Below are 16961 nucleotides of genomic sequence, written 5' to 3'. Positions count from 1 at the left end.
TTGTTTTAATTAACGGAGCAAGCTGAATTTTCACGGTCCAATAAGAGACTGAGCTGCTCCTACTGTGTTTTTCTTTTACTGCTATTCACTGACGTGCTGGTGAGTTGAGAGAACGGTCGAGGTCCGTCTCGTAAAGTTCACACCGCTTTTGGAAATAGTCCGAAAGTAGAAGGGCGTGTGAGCAACCACTCTCGTCTCAAATACCAGCGAAGGTGATAGCAGCTGTATTGTGTATATATTACTTAAACAAAAATAAGTAAATACATAAATAAGATGGGTAATCAAGCAAGTGAAATTAAAACTCACTCCTGCTGACGAGCAGTGGTGAGAAAAGAAAAGTCCAGACGCCGGACAAAAACAGAGAGAGATTTAAGAAAACAAAATATAAACAGTCAGAAGAACAGAACTCAACTGCCAGTTTAGTAAAACCAGAAGACGAGACACTGTGCAGTTCCCACAATCCTTTTAGTAAACCATCACTCACTCCTGCAGCCGCATCTGCAGCAACACCCATATCAGGAAGAACATAATAATCCCTTATTAAGTGAAAACTAGAGATCACAGTAGTTTTGTAGTAGTTTAAAAGGGTTGAAAACAGACCCCACTGAGTAGATATAAATATAAGAAGTACGAAATAAAGATGAATAAAGGGAAAGTTACAGTAGAAATTATCTTTAGAGTATTTGAAATTAATAATAGCAAGGATAACAACCTGTAAAAGTGATATTAACAATGAAACACAGTTGGCATGATGACCATGCCCACAATGTATAAAATGAATATAAAGCAAATAATTCACACGAAAATATTTTACTAAAATACATAAGGTATATTAAGGCTGTGTCACTGTTCAGCCAAGGACAGTGTGTGAAAAGGTAACTGTCTCCACCCTGGGAAAAGGATGATTCTGCAGGTCATCTGAAGCCCTTGATGGATACAAAATAAAATATAAATAATATATTATAATAGAACTGCCTGGTCCGCCATGCAACAGAGAGAACAAATGTGACCGCAGATTGGATGAATTCTAAATTATCTGTTTGCTGAATAAGATGATCCTAACTAACAAATTGGCTCAGGAGTAGTATAATGGTACACACTAATAAAACATTATAATATGCTATTGCTGTTATATAAGACAAAGAGGATAATATTAACAATGACATAATATTAATATGAAGAGGCACCTTAATCGGTTATGATGTGAGGTGGATAATTGTTAAGCAGTAGTCTGCATCAAGCTTAAGGTTTGCTGAAACTCAGTGTAATGACATGTGAGATGAAGACAATACAGAGAATAACTAAACTAATGAAGTGCATAGAGGCACTTGACCAGCTTGAAACCTATCATCCTAGAATGACACATTGCTGAGATATAGAGCACACCTATAATAACAACCAATAAGCAAAACCCTGTAGACAACAGCTAAAACTACAGGATTGAGAAGCTGAATTAAATATGTAGACACTGCTAAGCTGATGAGCATGTTCCACATTTTCTTTTCTTTTTTGTTTCTTTTAGAGCAGAAGCTGCTGTAACACACCCAAAGAGAGACTCTAGGTCTGACCAACCGTCTCAGTCGTGGGCAAAAAGATGACAGTCAATAAAATTCTAAAAGATAATTTATTGACGAAAAATATATCAAGAGATAAAAGACAAAACAGTCCAGTGTCCCACTTATGAATTGTATAAAAACACACAGTCCCAAGGCCAGAGCCAGCTATGCCACACGGCCAAGTTGCACTCCACATGTTGCCTTTAACCGGGTTAGAAGTTGTCCTTGGAGACCCACCACCCTGCAAGCATATAGTCAGTGGTCACTCAAGCCTCTGCAACCCTGCTGCCTTTAGGCTGTGGCATATAATAGGCCCTGGCCTGCACAGAGAGACAAAACGACACACTTAATATAAAATTCATAGGGCAAAACCCATCCATCCCAAACATATCTGATTTCATCACATTACATACCTGCACAGAGAGACAAAACAACACAGCAGTGGTTGTAGTGTGGGCTATAAGTAGACCAGTGTATCAGCGCAATCAAGTACACCTGCCTCTAATTAGTCCAACCCCATTCCAGCCATTGGCTCACCAAAAATGTGACACACACAAAACCACTCCCAACCCAGTGCAACTTCACACAATAATATGGAGCTGAATTAACACAGGCACATTAGTCTACCATGTTACAAGCTGCATGCTATTAAAAGCCAACATATGGAGACTTCTGCCTTGTTCGGGTGGCAGCATTTTTCTTTTTTTTCTTTTGTGTCCTGACACGTTTATGTTTTTTGTTTTTGTTTGATTATTTTGTTGGTTTTGGAAACGAATTTAAACGAACTTGTGACAATACTTGAGAATCACAGTGACACATAGTGATTAGGCATATGATTGAAAAATGCCTAGGTTTAGAGCTGTGAGCTATGAGCTGTGAGCAATGCAAAGTTAAATATATATATATATATATATATGTATAAATGGGAAACAACCCTAACTTGAAAGTTTGAAATGTGTGAGATCCATGAATTGTTTGAAAAACTAGAAATTATTCAAAACTGCCTTAAGTGAAAATGTAGTGTTGCATCTATTCTCCCAAACCAAGACAAACAAAAAAGAAGAAGCTTTCTGTAACTTCAAAATAAGGCTGACTGTTGACAACAGACTAAAACACTAATCCGCAGGTGGCTATCAGGAACAGAGAGGCGAGCAAAGTCATAAACACCAAGGCTGCAGACAGCCACGCAGAAACAGCAGATAACATAGAGACAACGCCTGCTAGAACCGTGGAGAGGAAGGTCACTTCACACGAGATTGTAGGAGTAGAGGACAAATTAGTTGTAAAGTCAGCTTCAGGCCACACAACTGTACAACAATTAACTGCCCTTTTAGAACTAGTACACACAGCAAGTGGCCGCAGGTGCTTTATTAAATGCATATGACCCGTCGTGTCCAGTAAATTTGCTAGGTAGAGACGCTCTGACAAAACTTAAGATAGCAGTCATGCCATTCTTTTCTGGTATTAAACCTGAGTGCCAGAAACCGACCGAGTATCACAACATTCTGAGATTTAAACAAACTCCAGGCCCAGATCCACCTTATGATCAGCAAGTGTGGAAGCTAGGAGAACAGCATTTGACCTTACAGCACAGGCCGAAACTGTGTAGGTTACGCAGTAACCACAGATAGTAAAATAATAGAAGCAAAACCCCTTTCTTCTTCGTGTTCTGCACAGAGCGCTGAGCTGATAGCTGTGATACGCGAAAGTGAAATACACAAAGACAAACTAATAAATATACATACAGATAGCCAGTATGTTTTCTCTGCTGTACATCATTTTGCAAAAAATTTGGCATAACAGAGGAATGATTACACCAACTGGAAACCTGGTTCAGCATGCCAACCTCTTACAACGCCTACTGACTCTTTCATTACTACAGGCAACAACTTTGCCGACAGAGCAGCAAAATAGGCGGCACAAAAGACAAACATGACATTGATAGCAGTAAACACACATCAGATTCCACTGGATGTGTTGAAAAATGAACAAAAGCAGCGAGCACAGCAGAGCAGGCAAAATGGCTAAAACACGGTGCAGTTCTGACAAACGACTTAATGATGTGTTATGGCAAGCCAGTGTTGCCAAAATTCCTCCACAAAATGGCGGCATTAGTGACTCATGGCTGTACGCATTTGTCAACGGGGGGACTGACCAGTATTGTCAACTCTCATTTCTACACTGTAAATTTTGAAACCTCAGCAAAACAATTTGTCAGAACGTGCATGACGTGTCAAAAATATAATGCTCAGGGAAACCTGAGCATTATATAAACCCTACAACTTATGTCTAAGTTGTAGGAAAATAAAGAGATGATTGTAAATGACGAAGAATGTAATGATGTCTATCAAGTGTCTTGCAGATCACAGCCCGGTGACTGGGTTCTGATCAAAGTGCTCCAAAGGAAAAACTGGAGCTTGCAAAATAGCGGAACGACCATCTTGCATCCATCAGAGCCAGTAAGTGAAGCCATCTAAACACAGCTGACAGCAGGCTTGCCCACTTGTTGTGATCTCGCCCGGTGGAGGGGTCAGCTTTCCTGGCCGGGGGGTCTACTCGCGACAGGAGGGTGTGTCCCGTCGTCATGAGGTGGTGGCTCTTAATAACTGCAGTGGCCCTGACCATGGCCGGGCTCCTCATCTTTGCTTCCGTGAGGGACAATAAGTCACGCTATATGAAGAAAAGGCAGACACTGTATGACAAAGGAAAGTACACCAAGTTTCCCCATGGCTATGCCACTAATTTCTGGTGGCAGTTTATGAACACTACAGCTTACTTGAATAATAAAACTGACTGCTATGCAAATACATATACACTTTCTGCCCACCGAGGAACGAGAGGAAGTGTATGGACTGTTCACTCAACGAAACCTGTGCCAGTAACGCGACACTGATGAGCCTCAACTGTCGCTCCAACTACAGCTACCGAATGATACTACAAACAAAGACTCATTACCAGACAGGATGTGCACGGACGGCACCAAGCAGTAAAGGAACCAGAGTTTCGCATCTGAGGAGGAGTGAAATTCTTACAGAGCTTGATCCCCGGCATTGGAGTTGCCGAGGTGCGGGATCATGTGGAAATCAACCGATATGCTCTGCTACGACACATCAACTTGACTAAGACCCTGGGAACCGCCTTAGCAGGAGAACAGCAGGCCATCAGAACGATGGTGCTGCAGAACAGACTGACACTAGACCTGCTAACAGCATCACAAGGAGGAGTTTGCAAGCTGATCGGGGAAACATGTTGCACTTTTATCCCTGATGGATACGAAACTGGAGGAGACATTTATGAAGCTTTGCAGAATTTGTCCATTCTGCAAAAATATGTCACTGACCACACATCTGGAGCAGCTACACCGCCATGTCTAAGAGTAATGATTTCAAAGATGATAACAACTACAATGACTGTTTATGTTGCCGTGCCTCAAGAAGAACAGCATCCCGTTGCAATTCTGTTAGAGGAGAACTTGTAATAACTGCTAATGAATGACGTGGTGATTAAAAATGACTTGTCAAGTGATCACGCACTGATTAAAACATTAGTAGGTTATGCAGGTTTTCATCCCTTTATTTTTTGAAGTTTTCAGTTTTAAACATAAAGTTTTTCATTTTAAATATAAAGGTTTCATCCTTTTATTTTTGAAGTTCTCATCCTTTTATTTTTTTTTAAAGTTTTCATTTTAAATATGAAGTTTTCATCATTTTACATATAAAGTGCTCCGTGCCTATAAAAATTACCAAGCCACTGTGCATGGTGTGAGTTGTTCTTAGCAGCTCACCCGTGTACACGTTTGATAAAGAAAGTAACTTTGTCTCATTGTGTCTTTATTTCTCCTGGGTTTTTTACAGAGTTTTCCCCCAACATTTCTATTTATTGAAAACAACTTTTTACCACATTTACCATACATACCAATGTTCTGAATTATAGGCGCTTGAAGTACACAAGAGGGGTTGTGTACTTTAAGTGCCTATTAAATATACTAAAGTAATGGTGTAAAAAAAAAATCTGGCTGATTTTGAGGGGGTCAGATAGCAGGCCACCACAGGGTGCTGCTCACTTTAAAACATATAAAGCAGAAATGATGGTTCTGAAACTCATAATTTTAAAACCCACTGTAAAGTTTCCATCAGAATAAAATATTACAGCTTCTACAGTAATATTTCAGAGGTCAGGGTTATTGTACTTCCTGTTTCTGTTGATTATCTATTTCCTGGATTAGACAGAGTAAGCAGTAAACAGTGTCTCATTAACCATTGCGGATTAGTTGAAGCAGAGCACGCTCACTACACTGGGATTAGATGCTGGAATTAATCACACAGCTTTAAGGCAATCTGGTTGAGGAACCCACACATATATACATAATGATGGTTTTAAGATCACCACAATGCAAAGAAGGAATCACAGGGCTTCAGTGTGGCACTCACATCACAGAGTCATGCAGGACTTATAAAGCGGAAGCAGCTACACACACTAATGACACTGTGGCAAAGTAATCCTACTCCAGAAGGAAACCAAACACAGCATTACACTGCAGTATGTGATTAAAACAGCTTTCCCTATTAAATCAGTCGAAATGAAGCAAACAAATGAAGCATTTAGAAGTTTTCTCAGGGGGATGTTGTTTCACAATTAAACTAAATGACACAGCCAGGAGAAACTGCAAGACCACTCTAAAATTGTTGTAAGACAAAGTTCTTAATATATAACAACAGAGACCAAATATTTCTCAGCATTTCCTTCCATAGTTTAGAAGAACATGTAGGTTAGCTTTTGAATTGATTCTTTCTCTCTGTGCCTTTGTGACTTTCCTCTTAGTGCTCTAGTTTGCTTCCAGAGTTCAAAGACATGCATGGTATATTAACTGGTGCATGTGAGAGTGTGAATGCTTGTTTGTCTTACTGTGTTCACCCGAGGGGAGAACAGGACGGATGGATGACTTTATGCTCTTGTCTTTGAGTTATTTTCTAAGCCTGCCGTTCGTAATTCATACACTGTATTCCGTGCATGCTTGGTTGTCAGATGATCATTGTTTTTTAAATAACTCCCAGACGTCTTCTTCCTCTTATTCCTGTGTATCTCAGGTAATGCTGACCGCATCCTATTAGTCATTGCTGGCACCAGACATCAACATGGGGGATGATTACGTGAAATAGGGTTTATTTGTGTTTAAGCTTGTGGCTTTATTGACTTTGCTGACAGTGCTATACTGCTATTGGCAGGATGACTGGATACCAGCAACTAAATGTGGGGGAAAGAGTCTTGTTTGTGTTGTAAAGTGTTATATAACATTAGGTTTCATGTTTTCATGATGTCCATTGCACTTTTTCTATTCAAATAACTGTTGATAATATAATAACTTATTGCAGCAGCTGCTCTATTAATAATATTTACGTATCACCCATAGATCAGCACCACTCTTTTTTTGTTTCCAGTGACTCACGTATATTGACTTTTGTAAATCAATCACAATGTGTAAGCAGGATAAGAAGACTATGGATAAAAATACAGTGTCGTGCATATAAGTTGGACACCTGGTACTACCTGCTGATAAGACCTTCACGTGTAATCATCTATTTATGTGCATCTACAGCATTAAAATGTGTTATATTGATGAGTATTTATGTATTCATGGTCTTCCAAATTTCACCTGAGGGTTTTTGTTGCTTATGTAGATCATGTGACTTATAATAACGCCCCTGATTTGCGCCAATGACCTTACAGCTTGAGTCACGGTTTTATACCTTCTCCTTCCGGTTTATCAGCTGATATAAGCCGCCCCCTTTGTGTTTGTGCCGTGACATCATGGCAGGGTCATCTGCTCAGAGTAGCACAGCGGAGCGCATCGGATACATAAGCAGAATCGAGAGCTTCAGCGCTTGTCACCGTCTTCACAGGTACATCGCCTCCATCCCTCCTCCGTTAGGGAGGGAGCGGGCTGATAGAGAGTCGTCCCGAAAGCGGGTTTATTTCAAACACCTTCTTAAAGCACTCACACAGAAGTGCGCCGAATGAAAGTAGCTTTCACCTGGTGGCGCAGGGTTTGCGTTTGACGTGTACTGAAGTGTGTTTTTACAAGAGCGAGTAAAATCCCGTGTGTCGTGGATGGAGGATCGTGGAGAAGTGAAGCGCGATGATTAGGATACTGAATAAGTGTGATGTGGATTGTTTGGAGCAGGGGGAAGTCACTGACACCCGTGTTCTTGCTCTTTAGCGGATTAAAGCGTTTGTTGCTTGCCACATTCTGCTTAAACTCAGAGAAAGATTCGCGTGAATATCCACTCATGCTGCATTTACGTGCAGTGGGCGCTGTCGAAAACGAGCCTATCCAAAGATTAATTGGAGACGACTTAATTAGATCTAGATCACAGGTGTCAAAACTCCAGGCCTCGAGGTTTTAGATGTGTCCAGCTGATTTAAATGGCTAAATTATCTCAACATGTTTTGAAGTTCTACAGAGGCCTGGGAATGAACTAATCATTTGATTCAGGTGTGTTGACCCAGGGTGAGATCTAAAACCTGCAGGACACCGGCCCTCGGGCCCTGATCTAGATCAACAGTTTATGCTGTGCTAATAAATGTCTTTTACTATATTGTTTGGTGTACAATTCTGTTGTTGTTAAGCAATAACACATTACCTGGTATACACCTACATAATGTGGCAGTTACACTGTTAAAAATCAAAATACTTTTTGTCATCTCTTTATACTACATGACTTAGTCAAAAGCTCTTTAATGTGCATTTCTATCTTGGCCAAAAGGCTTTCCTGACTATTCCTTCACATCTCATTCAGCATTCACCTGAGTGATGAGGAGAATAAAGAAGTGTACGGAAAGTGCAACAATCCCAACGGTCACGGACACAACTACAAAGGTTTGTCACACTCCTCCCCTTAAACGAACTATATTAGGAGTGTAATGCTCTTCATTCATCGCTCTCGTTTCTCTCCACAGTGGAGGTAACCGTGCGTGGAAAGGTATCTGCAACATTTATGTGAGGAATCCATGTCACCCTAGTAATAAATAGGAAAACCTGTTTCAGGAACAAGTGTGTTTTCTGTATATGTTTTCAGATTGATGCTAAAACTGGTATGGTCATGAATCTGACTGACTTGAAGAAATGTATTGAGGTAACTTTTTTTCCCTTAATGGAATTTAAAAACTGGCTAATTTTTACTCAAAAAAACAGACTTGTTTTGGACTGTTTAGCTTGATAAAAGCTGTTTTGGATGCAAAGATTAATTTAATTTTTCAGTTTTTATTAACAATTTGACAGTAAATAACTCAATTACTTATGTGCTAATTAAAATTATTATTGTATAGTTTTCTGAGGTTTTAACTGTTGTAAATATTAACCGTTTATAGACAGTTTTTATTATGTTAAGTTGGTTTGTGCACTACTTCTACAACATGCAGACTAAAATTGGCATTTGTTAGTTTTACACAGAACATTTAGGATGACATACATTAGCTTTGTATGGAACAAACTGTGAAGTTGGTAACTAACTGCCCAGTTGGTGTACAGTATATTGAAACATTTTAAATTAAAACCAGTGCTTCCCCTGCAGGAAGTAATCATGATTCCACTGGACCATAAAAACCTGGATAAGGATGTTCCATATTTTACTACTGTTGTCAGGTGTGTACCCTTTCAGGCTATTGTCACCGGTCTTATTACAGATTTATTTTATTTATTTATTTTCCTCACTGAAACTTTTTCATCTGCCCACGTAGCACAACAGAGAACGTGGCTGTTTACATCTGGGACAACATGGTGAAGGTTCTCCCGCCCGGCCTGCTCTATGAGATCAAGATTCATGAGACCGACAAGAACGTGGTTGTGTATCGAGGAGAGTAGTGAAGCAGTGTTTGGTTTAGTAGCCCTAAAGTGCCATTCCTTTCTACTTATTTTAGGCTAATTGTTTACGGACTGACTTCACTCTGGTCACACGTAGTTTGAAAGTCTTTTAGACGTTGTTCCTTTTGCACAGCAAAGATTTCATAGATACTGCCATGTATATGCTTGTAAACAGAATCCTATTTATGATCTCATCATTTTGAGGAAAATTTGCCGTAAAGGAGAGAACAGAAGCCTGAAAAATGTGGTTAGAAAATAAACTGTAAAACATTGTAGACTGAATTCAATTAAATAAAAATTGGTTCTCTCTGGTGGTTTTGGGCCTCGTTAGACATGGTTTACACAAGAGGAGGTCTGACCTCCCTCCAGAGGATGGAGAAATTTAATGAACCAAATTCAAAAGTAATACCGGTGAAGCAGACCTGACCAATCAGAAGCATTCTGTGTTTCATGCTAGTATTAACAAATGGGTAAATTACCAGAAGTCTGATATTTACATGTCATTTGGCATTTATATGAAAATAAGTTGTGAACAGCCTAATAAGATGTTCTCAGTCCAACAGTGACATCTAGTGGAATAAAATCATCCCTCTCAGCTCGGATTAGACCCAACTTTTTCAGATGAGTAGAGCTTGGATTTTATTTTCAGATGAAGGGTTTGAGTCAAGAGGTACAGAATTCAAGATGTTGGAAATCTGTTTCCACAGTCTGTAAAGTCATCGGTAGCTGTTGGCAGTGGTTGATCTTCTGTTTTGTGAAGTCCAAAGTCAACACAGCAGCTTAGTAGGAGCTTTGAGAGCTCTTCATGTGTGCATCTGTGTGATAGTGAATCCAGCTGAACAAAAGTAATCAGTATCTGGCTGCAATGCTAAAACTACTGCAGGACCAAATGGTTCGCTGACCACATTAATACTGTATGGAACTGGCCAACTGCCTCACCTGACCTGAACCCCATCCCCATGGAGTATTGTCACGACGAAAAGGCCCCAAACAAAGAGATGCAGAAAGAGCTGATGGCAGCTCGCCATAACGAACCACAACGACGCAGTAATTCCTGCTAAAGGAGACTTGACCAAGTACTGAATATTTAAATTTGAATATTTATAAGAAGGTACACATCTGTCATTTTAACCACTTGATGTCAGTAAAGAGCTGCACATTTCTTAGAGGCTATGGCACATTTGCACCGGGATAATAAGTTTACCACAAAAGGTTGGGGAGGGGTGATATGAGCTCATATTTTCTGCTCCCACAAAACTTACCAAAATGAAAGTGGTCGCTGTCCTTTCATCTCAAACAGCATTATTGTCATAAAACCTGGATTGTCTTTATTTACATACCTGCAAAAGTCACACCAAGTCACCGGTTTCAAGTAACGTTTGTGAACTTTTAAGTTGTCTCAGATCAAAGGCATGGAAATTAAAAATGCATATATGCTATATGTTGCTGTGTAATGTTAATGCTTCATATTTGGATGCAGAGAGCTTTCAGATTTGGTTTGTGAATCATAGCTTCAGGCAGCTAAAATATTAACAAGGACGACTTTTTGCTGGTGTGAAAAAGATAACTGTTTGTTCAAACCTGAGTGTCTTGTCTTTTTTAGATCCCATCTGATCCCTGAGGATCAGAGGATTGAGGTGCCGTCAGCTTGTCTGATCTCCTAACTTTATATAGTTGCTATTATGAGTAAGTCATAAATTTAAAGCCATCAGTCAACCTACCAGCAGAAATTGAGACCATGCACTGTTTCTTTGATTTGATGTGCTCAGTCTTTTTTAATTTGTTACTCCAGGATGTCAGGATTCAATAGGACACCACATTTTGGTGACTTTGAGAATCTTATTGAGGAGAGTAATAGGTCAGACTCCTAAATGACCTTTTAAAGCTGATGCTTTTTATTTTTATATTGCTTAAAAATCCAAGAATGTGGAACAATGTGAATTGAGGTTTGTAGCCTTGAAAGAAGTAGTAAAAGTATAGGTGACATTCAGCACTACTGTATCAGGCTTTTTTTTTTTTTTTTTTAAGTGATCCTGTTTACAAAAATGCTGGACTCTAAAACAATTTGAAACAGAAATATGTACAGTTATATGAAATTTGCTGAATGTGTATAGGGTCCAGATAAGCCAGGATGTAAATGAAATCTTCTGTGTGGGCTTTCCAACATTTCTGGAAGCATAGTTGCAAAAGAAAGCAGCCTGGTAGTTCAGGCCTTGCAGGAGGAAATATTAGGGTGAATGTTGTGTGTGCTCTGGTTTGTCCTTTTTTTCCAGTCAAATGGAAGAAGCAAAAAGGGAGGAAAGAAAGTTAATGTTATAAATATGAACCCGTATTAAGTTTTTCTACACATTTTGAAACTCATTAACCATAAATATTTTTAAAATTTGACAGGCCATAGACTAAAATCTACGGATACGGAAGACGATTAGGGCCACAATTTTTTATTTTTTTCCCCCCAGTATTCTGAGAAGAAGAAAAGAAGTTGGATCGACCGTGCGTGCACGGCGCTAATGCGTTAATGAGCTAACCACGCTAACGCGTTGACGCCGTCACCATGCAGCCCCACGCACGGGTTGATCTGCGCTAACTTGCTAACGGAGATTTGCCGCGTTAATGCAGTTATGGCGTTAATGTCATTTTAACGAGATTGACACTGACAGCACTAGTTATGAATACATTTTCTTTTTTTTTGGTTTGGTCTTGTTGTATTTATCCGTGGCACCTTAAAGGCCGGTCCATGAAAATATTGTCGGACAAGAACCGTGGTGCAAAAAAGGTTGGGGATGGCTGGCCTTCAAAGCAGAGAGAGGTTAAGCTGTAAAGTGACTAAAGGACAGTACAGAATTAATTTCCTCTGATCTGTTGCATCATCTGCTGAGCTACGATCACATTAAACCAGCTTTGTCTCACGAAGAACATCGTACCATAAACACCTCGTCTCAGGTTTTCATATTAAAAAACAGAAGTGACAACGGTGGGTGTACAAAGTAGTTTGACCTTTTAACACTCAACCCTCTATTCAGATACGCTAACTTCAGGCTCCAAAAAGCCAACAACCTTCAGGAACCTTGGTGTAACTTTTGACTCAGCTCTGACTTTGGACACTCATGCAAATTTATTGGTTTGCTCCTGTTTTTATCATTTAAAAAATATTGCTAAGCTGAGTCCTGTTGTTTCACGCTCAGAACTAGAAATGGTCATCCATGCATTTGTTTCATCTCGTTTGGATTATTGCAATTCTTTGTTCACTTGTTTAAGTAAAGCCTCTGTGGGTCATTTGCAAGTTGTTCAGGACGCTGCCGCAAAGCTTCTGACCAAATCTTCTAAATCCTCCCACGTTACACCTGCGGATCCAGTTGCACCGGCTCCCCATAAAATTCAGAATCCACTTCAAGATTTTGACTTTGACATTCAGGGCTCTGCATGGACAAGCACCAACCTATATCAGAGATCTTTTACATCAATACATCCCCAGCAGGTCCCTGAGGTCATGTGATCAGGGCTTGCTGGTCGTCCAACATACAAGGCTGAAAACGAAAGGCGATAGAGCGTTTGTAGCTGTAGCCCCCAGACTCTGGAGCTCCCTTCCTTTAAGCCTGAGATCTGTGGACTCAGTGGTTTCATTTAAAAAACAGCTAAAAACCCATCTTTTTAAACTTGCTTTTGGTTGATTTCTGCTTTTATGTTTTCGTTTTTCTGCGAAGCACTTTGTGATTTTTGTCTTGAAAGGTGCTATACAAATAAAATTTTACTTTACTTACTTACTTTACATGGTGGCGACCAAAATGCTAATACTACACGGTGATCGTACCCATCGACACCAATAGTAACAATCCTTTATAAATTGACTATCACTATTACTTAATGTTAAAAGCTTTGAATGGAGCCAGGCTAGCTGTATCCTGTGATTTTGTGCACTAAATCTGTTTCCATGTGCAACACACATTTACCCACACAGATTAAATCCAGTGTCCCACTTTAATGGTTTCTAGTCTGATCCCTTTATTGTGTTTGTGAACTGAGACCACAAAATGTGTGAAGTGTCTCTGGATGAACAGACACAGTTTAAAACAAGGGGCCTCTTCTTGTTTCCCTGCCAGAGTTGTAATCTTTGTGTCAAGATTCAGCAGCCGACTCAAACCTTTAATTAATAAAATTCCATAAACATGCGTCATGCACAGGCAGATGACCTGCTATAAACAAACCAGAGCAAGACTTTAAGAGCAGAAGTGCCACCTCTTTACTCTGATTCCAGATCAGACTCAGCCTTTTGTACTTCACCTCTTTTCTTGATTCCAGTAAGCACTCGCTGATCTGAGATCTGTCAAAAAGCCTGGAATAAGAACCTGCTCCTTTTATAGCAAGTGGGTAGATACAGAACAAATCAAACTATAATTACATGTCATAGAGTGCAGCTGGATTACTGCAATTAACAGGTAAAGCTAGTGATTATCCTCCTGTTTCATGGAAAAGTATTTTTTGCTACATTTTAAGGCCCTCTTTGCTTTTCTGTTTAAACACAAGCAACTGTGTGCCTTATTTATTTATGAACTTAGCCCAAAGTAAGGCAGATGAGTCGGATTACATCCCCTAATTATCTTTGCAAATGTAAATAAAGATAAATGTGCAAAGCTCACAGTGTGTTAGCATGGATTTAACATATTTTTTGGTGCTGTGATGTTCAGGTAGTAGACTTTCACTTGTTTGGCTGTGCATCTTACTACATCTTTCCGAAACAGCTCTTATTTATACTCTTTAATCTCTGCCACAGATTAGCTCAACAACACAGCACAACACAAACAAGTGCTCATCTAAAAGCTTTGGATCAGAACGCTTAGGTAATAGCAAATGGCCTGGTGCTTATGTGGCACTTTTCTACTCTACCGGTGAGACTTTAAGGCACTTTATACAACTTGCCTCGTTCACACAATCACTTTTTTCTGCTGAACTCGATCTGCCGTTCACATGTATGCGTCTCTTGCCCAATGATATTTGGCATGCAGACCGGAGCCGCCAAGGATCAAACCACCAACCTTCCAAATAGTAGATAACCTGCCCAACTTCCTGAGCTACAGCCGCCCTTACAACAGGCTGTCTCACTTCCTCATTATGTAGTGAAGTTATGTAAATCCAAGGCGGATTCCTGCAAACAGTCAGTAGAAGGTTTGTTTTATTTGATAAGTGATATTTAACAATTTAGATCTCAGTGAATGTGATAAATGTGTCGAATGTGTAGCAAACTGTTGTAAAAGAAAAGCTTCTGAAACACCATTCAGCAAAACACTAAACATTTCTAACTCAACCACATACTAATTGTTTACTTGCACCAGTCTCTTTCCTTACCACTAGGAGACTAGGAATCTTGTACATACCTCAAAGATGTTTATCACATTTTGACATTGGAAAACCACGGTTTGTCAAAATGGGACATGAATGAAAACATGTAAAAATAGTATTTCCTACTCCTTTTTCTATAAAATTGGTTAAAAATAGTTTGTGCTCATCAAATATTTGTGCTTCTTTGTGGAACTTTGCTTGAGAAAAGGTAGCTAGCTAGTTAGCACGATAGTTGCAGAAAAAAAATGAGTTGTTGCTTGAGTCATCTTGGATCATCCTGCACATAGAAAAGTCTTTCTTCCTTGTCACGGTAATGTATGATCTTGTTAAATGCTAAATCTGTTTTGACGTTTACTGCCATGATGCCAGGTCTCTCTTGGAAGTGAAATTTGGATAAATGAAGAATTAATAACTAGACAATATAATGCCCATATTGTCATCTTTAAAATTTCTTAATCTCGGACACAGGAAGCCATTTGCCTCATTTGAGAAGCAGCAAACCTACAAGTTGTCAGCTAAAGCGTAATGTATGGTCCCACAAATGTCCCTGTCTGCATATGCAATAGAGACTGACTTAAGACAGAAATAAACAGAGAGGAATTTCCACCCACCACAAACGTGTTCCCATGCTTTTCTCCAAAATGCAAACGCCATGTTGCTGAACTTGGTCAGTCAAATGCTGGTTGGAAGAATTGAACAGTGAGTCAACTCCGAGGCATTCCCTGGACAGCCAAGAGATATAATCTCACCAGTGTGCTCTGGGTCTATCCTGATAGCCTCTTTATGATAGGATATGGCCTGAACACCTAACCTGACTCTTTTTGATGTGGAGGAATAGCGGCTCTACTCTGAGCCCCCCTGGAATGACTGAACTCTTCACCCTATCTCTAAGGGTAGCCAGCCACCCTCAGGGGAAAATACTGTACTATTCACTGAATAAACACATCCAGAACCAATCATTTGGAGCAGGTAAAGTTGGAAGCACGAGTTAGACAAAGTTGAGCACCATATAAACCAAACAAGCTGGAAGATGCTAAAATCTTTAGCTTAGCAGAGCTCAAGAGTTAATGATCATTGTCTTCAGGCTTGTCATTACACATTGTTGTTGGATTCAGTCAGAATATATTAGTATTTCCACTAATATAAATGTAAAAACAAACAGAAATGTGACTTTTTACTCTTTATAAAGGTAAAAAATAAATTCACTGTGACATAAAGTATATTTTTTTATGAGCACAGGATCAATTTCTTGAGCTTTGCATGCATGCTGACATCCACTTGACTGTGAGTCAAGCCATAAGCCAAACAATAGACAATAAGCCTCTAAAAAATCCCAAGTTTCCCTGCCAGCTTGATTAAAAACTTCGGGGATCTGTTCTTTTCATGCCCACAAGATGAAACAAGATAAATTACCCACTGCTGTCATTTTCCCTGTGTTGCAAGGTAAACATATCATTTTGTGCATGATTTCCTCCTGCCTCCAGCCAATAGGTGCAACAGATCTTTATCCAGCAAATGACACACACACAAAAATACACAGGGGGTATTTATTAAGTTATTAAAGTAGTTTAATTAATAAATAAGTAATAATAAAATATATGCATGAATTATGAAGCTATTGCAGGTCCTAGAGACTTCCAATTAGCAGATAAATGAGAATATGAAATGCTAGTGTAAGTTCAGTCATAGCCTGAAGTTTGTGAATTACTTGTGTGAGTACCAGAAATTTTTACTTTTAACTTTTTTCCTGCAATAATCCAAAAAATACAAAAAGCATTGTGCATGCATTCCTTACAATGTGACGCTGCTTTTTCATGGTATTGTTACAACTTTAATTTACAACTTCTGGCATGGGTTTTTTTCACCATTAAAATTCAGTATTTGTTATTTTAAAAACAGAAAATAATAATGTCACATGCACAACACAGTTTGGTTGCAAATGAGCCACTCTGTAGTATGTGTGTGCTACATTGTTGCGGTAAAAGCTGCCAGTCTGTCTTCTTTTGTTATGCCTTTGTCAGAAGGTGGCGTCGCTTTGAGCAAAGAGGAGAAATGTGTGCATGTGTGGATTCAGGGTTTAGAGCGGCGTGGGGGTGTTCAAGCTTGTTTTTTGCTTGCTCGTCATCTCCCTCCCTTCCTCCCTCCCTCAGGGTCAGGTAGCATGCATAGCACTCTCACACACACTCCCACAGCTTCAAGAGAGCACA

General features: G+C 39.5%; 1 protein-coding gene across 1 annotated transcript; it reads left to right on the top strand.

Moving 5' to 3' along the window:
• The first annotated feature begins 7306 nt into the window (after nt 1–7306).
• Nucleotides 7307–10858, top strand: pts (6-pyruvoyltetrahydropterin synthase). The gene is made up of 6 exons (XM_085465488.1): nt 7307–7456; nt 8354–8433; nt 8514–8536; nt 8633–8689; nt 9128–9198; nt 9294–10858. The coding sequence occupies exons 1-6, from the start codon at nt 7365–7367 to the stop codon at nt 9415–9417; spliced, it is 447 nt and encodes a 148-aa protein (XP_085321614.1). The 5' UTR covers nt 7307–7364; the 3' UTR covers nt 9418–10858.
• The last annotated feature ends 6103 nt before the right edge of the window (nt 10859–16961 follow it).

Source organism: Copadichromis virginalis, linkage group LG8 (assembly GCF_057382275.1).
Source record: "Copadichromis virginalis isolate Kocher_CV1m ecotype Utaka linkage group LG8, C_Virginalis_male_GT1.1, whole genome shotgun sequence".
Lineage (NCBI taxonomy): Eukaryota > Metazoa > Chordata > Actinopteri > Cichliformes > Cichlidae > Copadichromis > Copadichromis virginalis.
This window is presented reverse-complemented; position numbering and strand designations above follow the sequence as displayed.

What these genes read in the sequence shown, in the direction of transcription:
- pts (XM_085465488.1), top strand. Translation starts at nt 7,365, where the DNA reads ATGGCAGGGTCATCTGCTCAGAGTAGCACAGCGGAGCGCATCGGATAC. An exon ending in GCTTGTCACCGTCTTCACAG is followed by an intron (nt 7,457 to 8,353) that starts GTACATCGCCTC and finishes CATCTCATTCAG; the next exon opens with CATTCACCTGAGTGATGAGG. An exon ending in ACTTGAAGAAATGTATTGAG is followed by an intron (nt 8,690 to 9,127) that starts GTAACTTTTTTT and finishes CTTCCCCTGCAG; the next exon opens with GAAGTAATCATGATTCCACT.